This window comes from Cygnus atratus, chromosome 2, assembly GCF_013377495.2.
Source record: "Cygnus atratus isolate AKBS03 ecotype Queensland, Australia chromosome 2, CAtr_DNAZoo_HiC_assembly, whole genome shotgun sequence".
NCBI classification, from domain to species: domain Eukaryota; kingdom Metazoa; phylum Chordata; class Aves; order Anseriformes; family Anatidae; genus Cygnus; species Cygnus atratus.
The window spans coordinates 121,148,393-121,161,207 of NC_066363.1; the positions used below are offsets into that span (position 1 = coordinate 121,148,393).

The 12,815-nt window shown below is 38.4% G+C and overlaps 1 protein-coding gene across 7 annotated transcripts in view; it reads right to left on the reverse strand.

Moving 5' to 3' along the window:
- Window positions 1-641: 641 nt before the first annotated feature.
- The window catches only part of TOX (thymocyte selection associated high mobility group box), a 223,762-nt gene continuing 211,588 nt past the window's right edge, over window positions 642-12,815 (reverse strand). For 6 of the 7 annotated variants that reach the window (XM_035553229.2, XM_035553225.2, XM_035553228.2 and 3 more), the window contains 2 exons: window positions 5,128-5,279; window positions 783-2,958 (listed from right to left, as the gene is read on the reverse strand). In XM_035553229.2, the coding sequence (XP_035409122.1) occupies window positions 2,922-2,958; window positions 5,128-5,279 (189 nt within the window). In that variant the 3' untranslated portion in view covers window positions 783-2,921. Of the gene's footprint in view, window positions 2,959-5,127; window positions 5,280-12,815 lie in introns of all 7 variants that reach the window. The other variant, XM_035553224.1, reaches the window with a different exon arrangement.

Genomic DNA, 12,815 nt, shown 5'->3' on the forward strand with positions numbered 1-12,815 from the left:
ACAAAAACAACAAACGAACAAACAAAAATAGTTTCAATTAATGGAAGACATTATTTCTCTTGGTTTCTATCATTTTGATGGATGTCTTTATTGTATTTTTTGCTGTTACTGTGTTGCTTCAGTGTGTAGGTTGTTTTGTTCCTGTGTGCTGTCTCATTATCATCTTTATGACAGATGGTGACTTACAACCAGTAGCTCGGGTATATGTATTACTGTGGTGCCTAAGCCAAAGTGCTATAGCAAAGGATGGTGCCTATCTTCATCAGCTCCAGTGGAGTTTCACCTGCTTGCAGAAGAACCTCAACTTTTTGGGCTCCACTTATCAACATTTGTACCTGTTGATATGCAGCTGAAAACAAAGAGCAGATTGCCCTTGGGCCAGCAACCATTGCTTTTTCCTAAGGTCGGACATGAAGAACTGACATTTATGTATCAGAGTTGGACCTCTCCTTTGGAACGAAGTGGCTTCAGTATTACCCAGAGCAAAGGTGCTGCTCTTCCAGCACAGCTGGATCACATGAACAGAGCCCAGGCACAGAACCGCACTCAAATCCCAGGACTGGTAAAGGTGCTGTGCAGTGAACACACAGCAGATTTCCATTCTTACAGACTAAGAGACATCAAGTAGCAAGAGATTCGTACAGAATAAGTATTTTATTCATGATGTATTTTTTTTATTTACATTAAAGTTTTCTTGTATTTTGAACTCTGCTTGGATATCGAAATTAACAACTTTATGTGACTGCACACCTGCTCTAAAAGAAATGGAGATAACACAGTTCTTTTCTGTAAAAGAAAAAAGAAAACTGCCTGTCAAAATCAAAGCTGATTTTTCTCATCCCAATAATTATCTTCTCACTTTGGAATTAATATGAGTGGAAAATGTAGTTTACTGTAATATAATAAATAGAAGACATTGGGTAATTAGTAGTGCTGGTATATTTCTAAAGTACTAAACAGACAAACAATAAACTGTGAATTTAATCACGAGTTCTCATACAGTTTCAAGACAGAAAAATTAGAGCTCTCAGCTACAGTCATCTGAGTAATCACATCTGATCTGCATTATTTATTAGTTATTACATGCCAAGTGATTTCAACTGTACATTGCCTGAAATCATTCCAAAGCAAGCATACCTTTGTTTCTGTTTTGTTTTCTATAAAAATCAATGGCATTGCATAAGTTGTATTTATTCTGAGCTGTTTTCTTTATTTCACACAGACAATACGAATCAGTGGTACTCCCTATTACTTTGACAGGCGTCTGGGATGAAATCCTCCAGAAAAAACATTTTCAGATCTATCCCTGAAGAAAAACATTGACAAAATGCCTTTTTTTTTCTTTTTTTTTTTCTTTTTTTTATTTTTTAAATCCCTTTCCTTATGGCTATTGAACTTACCTTTCACTTTAGTATGTATTTGTGATACACTCCCTAAGACTCTGTAGGAACTTTTGAATGTATAATAAAATGTTTGAAGCATATTTGGTAATATTTCTGTTGGTAATATTTCTATTCCATTTGATTAATCAACAAAAACTGATGAATTTTCAAGAAGTGTCATTGTGTAGTTTTATTTAGTTACTTTTGTTGGTTCAAGTCTTGGTTTTGGGCAACTTCTTACTACAATACTTTAAAAAGGGAATTACTTTAAAGTACTTTTTTTTTTTTTTTTTTTTTCCCTTAGCAATCAAAGAAATACAGAAATAAGTATTGGTTACCTTCATTTTCTGCCAGAAAAGCAGGTTTGGTGTTATATATGTCACTGTAAAAACTAAATAAAGTATTCACATCAGTTGTGAACAATTTGTGCCAGCAAAAGTTAAAGCGTCAAAGAAACCTCTTTAAAATGCTAACAAATTTACTTACAAACACCTATATTTATTATTTCATAAATAGGCGCAACAGGTTCCATAAAAAAAGATTAAATACAGACACAGTATGAAGAAACAATAATACATAGCCATATGTAAAGGTTATAATTTAGCTGTCTCCAATCTGTTTCTGCATCTAATAAAATAACAGGTAAGCATTTGGCAGTTTTATACATAAAAGGACTTAAATGACATTTACTAACCAGTACACATAAAGTGATTTTTTTTTCTTTTAAAAAAAAAGAAGCATTTTTAGGCAGTACAAAATAAATGTGTTTGCTCTTTATCAACACTGTTTTTTCCCCTAGTTTTTGTGTTTATTTCATGAGATGAAGCCAATATTTTTAATTAATATCTTTTTGGAATATTTTACTTTTTTCTCCAAATACTTTGAAAATATAGAACTATTAGTCAGTTGTTTAAAAATGAAGTAAAAATATGAATGTTTGCCAATTTAACCCTTTTTTGAAATCAATAAACTGGAATGAGCCAGTTTCAATTACAATTAGCTACAAAAACATTCACATTTTATACTCTAGGAGAGTGTAACATAGATGCTATTTACAAACTTGCTATGACTGCTACATCAAGCCATTTAAAAAGTCTTTAGTAGTTTCATATAAACACCCATTATGAAAAACCAATGGAAAATCCAGGACTTTTATCCGAGACATCTACAGTTGCTAAGGCAGTTACTATCGCAGCACTTCACAGCAAAAAACAACATAAAATCTGAATGGTCCAAGTTTCCTTCAGGGAAGAAGAAAAACAATGTCCGTTAAAGGATCTCAGGGTGGGGGTGGAAAGGGGAAAGAAAGAAACAAACAAAAATGGGGGGAGGGAAAAAAGAAAAAAAAAAGGAAGAAAAAGAAAAAAAGAAGCAAGACTATTTTTTCCAGAGTGGGTGACCCACAAGCTCAAATAGTCCTAAGTGCTTAGCAACTTGTATTTTCTAATAAAATGCAGAACTGCCTTGACTGCATAAAGCAATCCATGATGAAAAGACTTCCCTGCATTCCTCAGTGGAAAGGAGAGGTGTTTCAGATTTTCAGGTAAGGTAGAGTGCTTTGTCCCTCTGCATGCCCCTGTTCAAAGGGAAAAAGAACAAATGTGATTTTTAAATTTGTCAAATTTTTAGTCCTTTTCTTTCCTCTATAAACCCCACAACCCTACTGTGTCATTAATTCCAAGCATATCACGGAAGTACATCTGTATTACCAAGGTAATAATACAAAATATAAGAAAAACCCTACTGCCATAGTGGCATATAGAAACCCAGAGGCCACATCTGGGTCTAAACTGAATAGGAGGGGACATTTTGGGATCATCTGTGCTAGTGGGTTGGTAGTATTGATGGTCCCTCACTCACAAGCTGCATAGCTTTGTACATGAGAGTTTAGCACAGCTCTAGGGACATTTCTGCATAAGCACCCTTTCTGTAGAAGGCAGGAGAGGTTAGTTCCATGAGCATAGGCGCCAGCCAGCTCTCTCTGGCCTCTTTTATTTATTAGTCCAGGCATAGCCAAAATGCACTGTGTTGGCAGTTCCAGGTAAGCGTGAGCAAAGGAACACCAGATGGTTCTAACAGAGCCCAACTCAACTAACTTTTCCAGGCTCTGTGGGAGACCTTCCACCAATGCACGATCCAGCACACTTTTACAGTCTGTTCTTGCCAGGGTTCGTCTTTGGATGAAACATACCAACTCAGAGCAAAAAGGAATCATTTACCAGTTTATAACCTGGAACAGTCTGTACAAGTCAGAAAAAAGTATATCATTTAAAGTAGAAGTATCACTGACAGGGCTTGGTTCACAGTGCAGAGATTTTCTAGGGGAGAGGCTTTGCTCTTCAACTCCTGTTTCCTTGCCAAAACCCAGGCACCAGTTCTGTTCTTCCACAGCTCTACAGCTTACTTGGTTTGGAGTTCAGGATTAGCACAGAGCATAAATTGCACTGGCAAAGCAAAGACATGCTAAGTCCTTGCACACAGATTCACAGACACACATCTACACAGCACACATACAGAGCCTGCTCAGAGAAAGGTTTTGCCAATGGGAGTTACACTCACTGGGCACCTAGAGGACACTGCTGGCAATGATCTCACGTTGTTTTTTTGAGGAGACCAGAAATCAAACCCAGAGGTGGTTATGGCCTGTTGGTAGGACTCCTGCAAAGGTCTGCAGCACAGATCAATGCATTTGGGTGGTACAGCACACAAGTGAGACTGTTCTGCTGAACACGTGGGCAAGTCTCGGGGCAAAAGCACTAGTTATGTGAGAAGAGCGAGGCCATTGTGCAGACTAGTTAAAGTATGCCTCAGTGTCAGTAAGTTTTGGTCTGGATGTTTTTCTGAACTGGTAACCAGAAAAAGATTTTTTTTTCAGTTTAGTTGATATTGCAGAAATACTTTAAAACAGTAACACGAGTGCAATTCTGAGTTTGAGTAATGCAATGGTTGAAACTGGTCTTTAGTTCTGCTTTGGGTTCAATTACTTTGGCAGTAACCAAGAGCTTTTATCCGCCTGTGTTTTTGGTATTCGTGCCAAGGTCAAGAGAAGGTCAGGCTGGTGGACATGTTCACAAGGCACATCTATCATCTAAAGCTCAGAAGAGATCTTCTGCTCAGGGCCTAAAAAGTTTCCAGGAAGCCCCTGATACAGCACTATGACTCCACAAAAACAAGGCTGCTGAGGAGTTGGGGCTTTGAAGGAGCTACTAACCGTCTGGCAGGGGCACAGAACTCCTACACATATGGTGTTTTGTTTCTGGTAACAGTCATGTAATCTTCACATCATTCCCTTCCATGTAACTTGTATCCCATGCATTACCTCTGGGTCTCACTGACATCGGTTCCCATGACCCAAACCAGATGTTTTCACTGGCAGCAGGCTCTCCTCATCAATGGAATATTTGGAGAAAATAGTTCACGCCATTTGCCTCTTAAGTAGGGGGGCAGTGATCTTACTAGTTCTTTCCTACACCTTTTCCCTAAGATTTCAGTTCTGCTTTTCTAATGAATGGTAGCTCTCAAAGTCCAAAAAATATGTGGTGCATTAAGGTGACAAAAATTTCCAATAAATGTATGTATTTAAAACTTATTATCCCACAGTAGTCTAACTACTCAACAAATACAGTGTTATCACAGGTGCACTTCTGAAATAGTGTAGGGAAACAGGCAACAAACATGTTTTCACTGTTAGATACTTGTGTCATGAATGTTGCTCGACACAAGGTGGCATTCCCTGGCTGCTTACCCATTACTGCAGTAGTCATTATTCCAGTCCACAGTCTGTGCTGGAGGATTTCTGCACCCTGAGCGAACATACTCCATTGCTTGGGTAACAACTTGCGCAGCTGTTGATGTTGGATTGATGATATTCTGATAATCAGGCTGAAGAGTAAATCCCTAGAAGAGAGAGCAAGTGCATTATCATGCATGGAAACCAAGCAACAGGTTCTGTACATAACATAAAAATAAAAAGAAGGTGTTACTACAAACCAGTAGAAGCCCTCCCCCTCCCCCCCCCCCTTTTTTTTTTTCTAGGTATACTTCAAGTTCTCAAGCTTAAAAAGGAGAAAAAGTGTACATGCTTTCTACATTTTAAAATCTTTAGTTTGAGAAATAAAATAGCACCAAATTGGTGTTAGCTATTACACAATCACAGGATAGAACTAAAAGGGAAAACAACTCAAAACTCAAAACCAAGAGAACAACTTAATCAACACTGGGGCACAAAGGTCTGCTTGCTCCTTAGAGGTTCCATTTAGATTGGACGTAAGGACACAAACTAGTCGTTAATTCCTAGAATATGCAACAGAATCTTTTTGAAGGATGTAGGCAGCAGGTGGCTGACTGTTTTATTAGACTACACCTATTCACATATTGTTCTCAAAACCCTCTTTCTTCATTCAGTCACAAAGAGACCATCTGCTGCTTCTTTTATTTGTACTTCTCTCTCAACTAAACAGAAATTCAACCAAAGCTTTTTAACAGTTGTTGGACTAATGTAGTGAAAGTAGCACGGAATAACTTACTTTTTGAAACCAAGAGGACAAGAAAAAATGTGGAAGTTACAAAGGGACATCTGACCTGCTCCCTAAAATATCTGTCATATCAGAAATCGTAACAATTTTTAGGTCTTTTGATGTATTAGGCTATATCAGTTAAAATGCTGTATTTCAAAACCAGGAGAAATTTCAAGGTTAGTATGCACCGCCATAGCATACCTGGCTCAACCTATATAAATGTACATCATATTCCTGTAAAGTTAGAAGAACTACATTGGGTAAAAGTATGTGAATGCTGTACAAAAGCAACTGATATCTGCTGGAAAAAAAAATAATAAAAAGCATACAATTCCCAGCCAAGTTAATAGGATCTGTAGTTTTTAAATCACACACAGAACTTGATGCAAAATACCTAGTTAGAAGATCCACTTCTGGTCAAAGTCCACATATAGAATAGCTAGGCTTAAAGCTCATAGCTTTAAATTTGAAAAGTTAGTGGCTTATGTGTGATTACTTCATACACACTGTCATCGTGAAGACGGGAATCTTGGGTAGAGCTGTCTTCAGCTGCAGATTTAACAACTCAGCCGCACTACCTTTAAACAAGATAAATGAGGACTCTCAGTTTCCACCTACCACCCTCCCATCTCCAAAAAGAGCTTCCTTCAAATATAAAATGTCACTTCCTTCTTCACATCCTTCCTTCATATTGCATTCTCCTTGCTCTGCTCATCCTGACCACAGATTTTAGCTTAGGCCATAAATGAATCATAGAATCATAAAATATCCCAAGTTGGAAGGGACCCACAAGGATCATTGGGTCCAACTCCTGGCTCCACATGGAATCACCCAAAAATTAGACCATGTGTATGAGAGTGTTGTCCAAACATTCCTTGAACTTCAACAAGCTCAGCGCAGTGACCACTTCCCTGGGGAGCCTGTTCACTTCCCCTGGAAGCCTGTTCAAATATGAACACAACTTTCTTCTATAGTCTCTTCCATATGGAGAAGGGAGTCACACCTCAGTGCCTTAAATGCTCTTGGAAGCCTCACTTTATCCCTGATGATGCCAAGAAATAGATCCTTAGCAGTGGGCAAGTTCATGAGCTGAATCTAGCATCTAGTTGTAATGTAGCTTATACGCTGCCCTGCTAATAAGATAAAATAAAATGCACTCATCGTGACTGTTACCACCACGCTCTGTGCACAGCCTTTTCACTAGGCTGCAAACCTGCACATCGGGATGCAAAACCCATGCCTGCAACAAATCCAAAGGAAACTGTAATTGATCAGACTTCCCAATGACTTTAATTGAAGTTTTGTGTAATTACAAGGCAGAAAAATTGGTTTTGTATATCCCCGTCATAATTTTTATACAAAACATTATCCATAAGCCCTTTTAAATTTAGCTGCAAGAGGAAACTAGCCACAGAAACACATTCTGCCCTCAGGCATTTGGGTTTACCTTTGGTAGCAGAGCCCCTGAGCGATCTTTTATCATTCTTCAGGAAAACCAACCATCTATGCAAGAAAAACACTAAATGTGGCTACTACCTGAGCAGTGCTGTAGAGAAGGATGCAAGTGACCAGGTACAGAGGCTCATATACTCTTTCAGCAAGAATAACCTGTTCTCCAAGTGCGAAGGCAGGAACATGAGTGCAATAGCATTTCCGGATAAAGAAATAGCTTAGATGTGGGAGGATGGTCCCCTGGTAAAAATGCCAGCCTGGTACCGGGTGGGGACTTATCTTATTCTTGTCCTTTCTTGGGTTGTCTGTGTAACCAGAGCCAACTCTCTTTGGCTGTCCTCCAGCAAAGAATGCTCTTGGACTGGATTGATACCTCTTGTGCTAAGGTTAGGGCCACAAACATGAGCTTTATTCTCCTATCTACAAAACAACGAGTAACAACATTCTTATCTTGCATCCATTTTAGTTTATGATTGCCTAGGATTGGGCTTGTTCTTCAAGATGTGCTCATGGGATACATTTTAAAGCAGTACAAAGGTATCTGAGCCACCTCCAGTTTGGGACCAGCACACACCAACCCCATGGACCACACATGCACGTTGGCACCTGGGCCCATTCTGGGCTCTCTGCAGCCATGGTTTTAATGCTGCTGAGACGCAGCACCCAGCACCATCCTGCACTGAGCCTGGCAGAGGGCTACCAGCAACAGAAATAATGACGCAGGTGTTGGAGCGTATGCTTCTTAAGGCAAAGTAATTTAAGAAACCTGAACACAATATGAAGGACCAATAATCCATGATCATGTTTAAAATGTACACAATAATTACTTCAGCTTTTTCATCCGCAGAAGAAAAGCTCTGGAAATATAGATTTGTACAACAGAGGGAGACAGCCTTGTACCAGGCTTGTAGTAAATATTTGTGTATTATTTATGTAAGCCCTTAACAAACAATGATGAAATAAAAAGTGCTCAGAAAATGAGTGCTTCGAGGTCTAATTAAACAATGGTGAATGTTTTTGCATTGTAATGCTCAAGAGAAAATCACCAACTGTTTTGCAACATGCCTAGAATTTTAAATTTCATTTTCTTGTTCCAGATTGAAATAAAAATAGGGAACTTGATAAAGATTAATTCGATGTCAGGAGGGACATTTGCTCTTTAATTAGATTTCTGTAGCCCTAGCAGTTTCGCTGTGCCACTGTAGCAAGTCCTAAAAAGCCTGCAGCAGAACTAAACAGTGATCCTCATCTCCACACTTTACTGGGAACTAATTTCATTTCCTGCCTGTCTGGAGAGGTATTTTCAACAGGCATCAATGTTTTTGTCTTCACAACTGATTTATTCATCAATCTCAATGTGATATTTTAAACCTTTAAATTACATCCAAATCCTAAAGCATCTGTTTATTACACAAGGAAATTGAAAATCTGTCTGTGTGATATCATACAAAGATTTTTCCTTAAGGTTATAAAGGAAGTTGACAGATATTAATGATTTTTTTTTTCTCTTGACCTCATTCGAAGACAAAGCATAACAAAAAAGAGGAAGAAATCTGGACAAATACAGCAGGTTCCTGAGTTTACTGTATATAATATATACCAGAAAAAATGAGGCTATTATTTTTGGCAGGCTATGCAATCATCTTGCTGTATACATTTATTTTCTAAAGGAAAAGAAACACGCAAAAGTAGACTGAAATAAGTTATTATTTTTAAAAATAAAAAAATAAATTGTGACATACATTAATCTTCTGCCTTTTTGTTATGCATACACTTGCAGCCATGGTTACTAGACGTTAAGTATACAATTTCGCTTGCTCTATCTATGAACCAAAGTGGGACAGAAATTGTGATGGGACCCACCATGCCACATTGCTTGGGTGAAGGATTTTAAGTAAGGAAGGAGATGCTTCCAATAGGGCTACTAAAAAGTTCCTTAAGAAGGACTGGGAATATTTGGGAGGGAGTGAATCCTTGGTCTCATCCCTCTCCACACGGAACAGCACAGTGCAACAGGCAGGAGAATGGGGTATGTTCAGAAAGAATCATGTATGTCTGTGTGAAAAGAACAACTTTTCAAAAAGAAAACAGGTTGCAGCTTCAAATGCTGTTTTACCCTGAACTTCAAGAGAAACTGGTGATTTGAATAACAATGCTGAAGAGTCAGATCACCTAATCCCAACTAAGTAAAAATTAAACATCTTGTCAAACCTAAGAAACAGACCGAAGAGAAGCAACGCAGTATCAGTTAAAAAACAAACTTCTAAGATGCTCATATGAGCATTTAATGGAAAAAAGTCCCACTCTTCCAATGTACGATTCTTTTGGTCTGTCAAAAGTGGATGAAAGAAAAACTGTTGCACAGGGGATTTGGACTTCAGCAAAAAAAAAACAACTTTAACACAACTCCTGCTAATAATATTTAAGAAAAATATAGTATAATTTAGAATTAGAAGTTAAATATCATCAAAATCAGGTCTAATTTAAATCTAACTATGAGAATAGGACTAAAAGGTCATTTTTACAGTATAAAGGTTTAACACTGTAAATGAGCACCCCAAAAGTCTGCAATAGTGCCCATGTAGTTTAATTTTTTTCATTAGCTGTTTTAAAAACAGAATAGAGAAAGAATAGAGAAAAAAATAGTCTATTTTTTGGAAACTACAAAAAAAATATTTAGATAAACTCTGGAAGATTGTTTAAAGGAAATCAAAAAAGATTTAATAACGCCAGGCATATGAACAATGAACTAATACATAAATTTAACATTGTCATGTGTAGTTTATAAAAATTTGGATGTATTGCATCAGCTGCATAATCCGTAGGAATAATTGATTTTAAAATAACAGAAACTGTGCAGTCACTGAGGATTTTCGGCTACCAAAACTTCTGATCTTCTTGATGTTCTGCAGTTTTTGTGGCATCCTTGAGGAAACCATCCTCCTCCAGTTGGCAGTCTTTCCTAGTTTGGCAGCTGCACACATGCAGGCAAGGGCTGTTGGAAGTGGAGGAGTACGTGCTGTTCCCTGCAGAGCTGATGAAGATCAACTCATTGTCCTTGCAGCAGTGTGGGCAGGACTCACTCCCCAGGTCAGCACTTCTTATCAGTCCCTCCCTAAAGTTATGTGCAGAAGAGTTTGTGGATTTCATGCACTGTGGTTTTGAAGAACTGTTTCTCTGCCTGCCAGGACTGCATTCTGGATCTGTATGTGATTTTTCCTGGAGCTGGCAGTCCTTCAGACATGCTACAAGCAGGTCTTTGATAAGAACCATCCTCCCTCTCCTTGAGAAAACAAGTAATCAAATCTCCCACAGCCACAGTGTGAAAGCAGGGATCTGTAGACAGCAAGGTTTCTGAGAGTGTGCTACTATTGAGTGGCACACCAGTAAGCCACAAACTGTTTCGGAGATGGATATTTGGAAAACAAAACAAAACAAAGAGAGAGAGAGAGAAAGAGAGAGAGGGAGAAAATAGGAATTTGCTATTGGTAGGAACTGTGGTTGCTCCTTCTAATGTATCTACAGCCCAGCTGTGGACTGCACTGGTGCTGTCCCACCAGATGAGTCTGCAAGCAGCTCCAGTAGAAGGCTGCTAGGAAGCTGTTGATAGTCTCATCCCTCTCTTGTCTATTAAGCTTCACACTACAGTGTGACATGAGAAAATTTACCTTGCTGCTTCTTCAAGTGTGTTAGTCTGTTTGGCATAAGCAGTGGTGAGGTGTATGTAAAGGAAAATGTCTCCTGTTGCAAGTAATGTTGCAGGGAGCGGGATGTTAATTAGTTTCTGTTCCTGCTGCTTACATAAATTGGATGATTACTGGAGTCTTTGGAAAAGTCTTAGGGCAACCACACCTTTAGCGTGGAGGAAATCAAGCAGCTGAGGGAAGATGAACTGAAAAAAACGTTGAATTACGTGCAACTATTACTTCTTTATCAGACTACATATCCTCCCATTCTCCTTTGTTGTCTTTTTATGTAGCAGAGTGGTCTACACTGTGCTGCTGGGGACCGAGCCTCATGCTGAGAGTCTTCCCTCCCTCCTTGCTGTGGGCTGGCCATACAGGGCAGTGTATGCCTCTCCTTTGCCATCGTTGATGCTGACTCTGTGCTGCCATCATCGTACTGTGGCTCGTTTGGAGGGCTCATCTGCCTTTTCCATTATGTCTTGGCCTCCTTTACATGCTCTGAGATCAGCACAATGTTTGCTCAGTTTCAAGCAGAGTGGAGATCAAAGTTCCTTGGCATCTGAGGCCTTCACTTTCAACTTAGTTTCTTGTATTTAGTGTTCTAATGCAGTACAAAATACTGGGGACTGTGTTTTTTACCATTTCTTGACTAGAAAGAGTCATACCTAAGAAACTAGATAGGGTACCACTGTTGCAGCATGAGGCAAACTGTGATGGGGGTTGTACACCTGCTGCTTTACAGACTAACATAATTTTTGTCTTTGCCAGCATCATTCTTTAAAGGAAATCAATTTACAAATTGTGCAAACTATTGTATGCTAGAAAAAAAAAAAAACAAACCAAAAACATATTAGAACATGAAATACATATTACAAATATTCTGTAGTGAAATTACATAGATTTTCCAGAGCTCAAAAACTGTATTGCTTTGAAAAAAAGTGGGGTCATAAGACATCTAAACCGGCTTGCAGATGTTTCAAGGTGCTTCAGAGAAATGTAGTTAAGATTGGCAGTGTAACATTTCAGCAGGTAATAAGCACCCGTCACCTTGAGTGAAGCTCAGAAATATCTCACTTCGGATGCTTCATTATAAGCATCAGCCTTTCTGACTAAGCAATTCAGTAGAAGTATTTAAGCTAACCACTACGGAATTTAACAGTGGGGAGGTTGCAACACAGAGGTACAATATTTCTTACTTTACTGTACTTGTACTTAGTAAAGCAATATATGCAGCATGGTACAGTAAAGCAAAATATGCAGCATGGTACTGGTCTACAAACTGACTTCTAGAAACCTGTTTTCTACAACTTAGTGCCCTGTGTTTTCTCTTAAACTAGAAATAACTAGGCTGCATACAACACACCCCACTGATAAGTGAAATTACTCTCAAGCCATTAACATACACACCTTATGTTACAAGCATGCAACTTGGTAAAGTAAAACATCAGAAGATTCACATTATCTAACCTTTTGTGTGTGTGTGTGTGGTACATAATGTTTGATATAATGATTTAATATAACTCCTAAATGTTTAGATTCATACAAAAATGGTGATGAATGTTGTACATGTACATAATCAGAGAGACATGAAATCCTTAAATGTATCTAACATCTGCATTCCATCTTTTGCTAGCCATTACAGTACTATTCGTTCAATAATTAAAGCCAGATTTTGAATTCTGTTCTGTAAATTATGACTATCGATGATTCTGGAAAAGACATAACAGGTTTGATCTTCTGCTGCTCTGCATTGGACAAGTAATGTGTCTCTGAGCTTG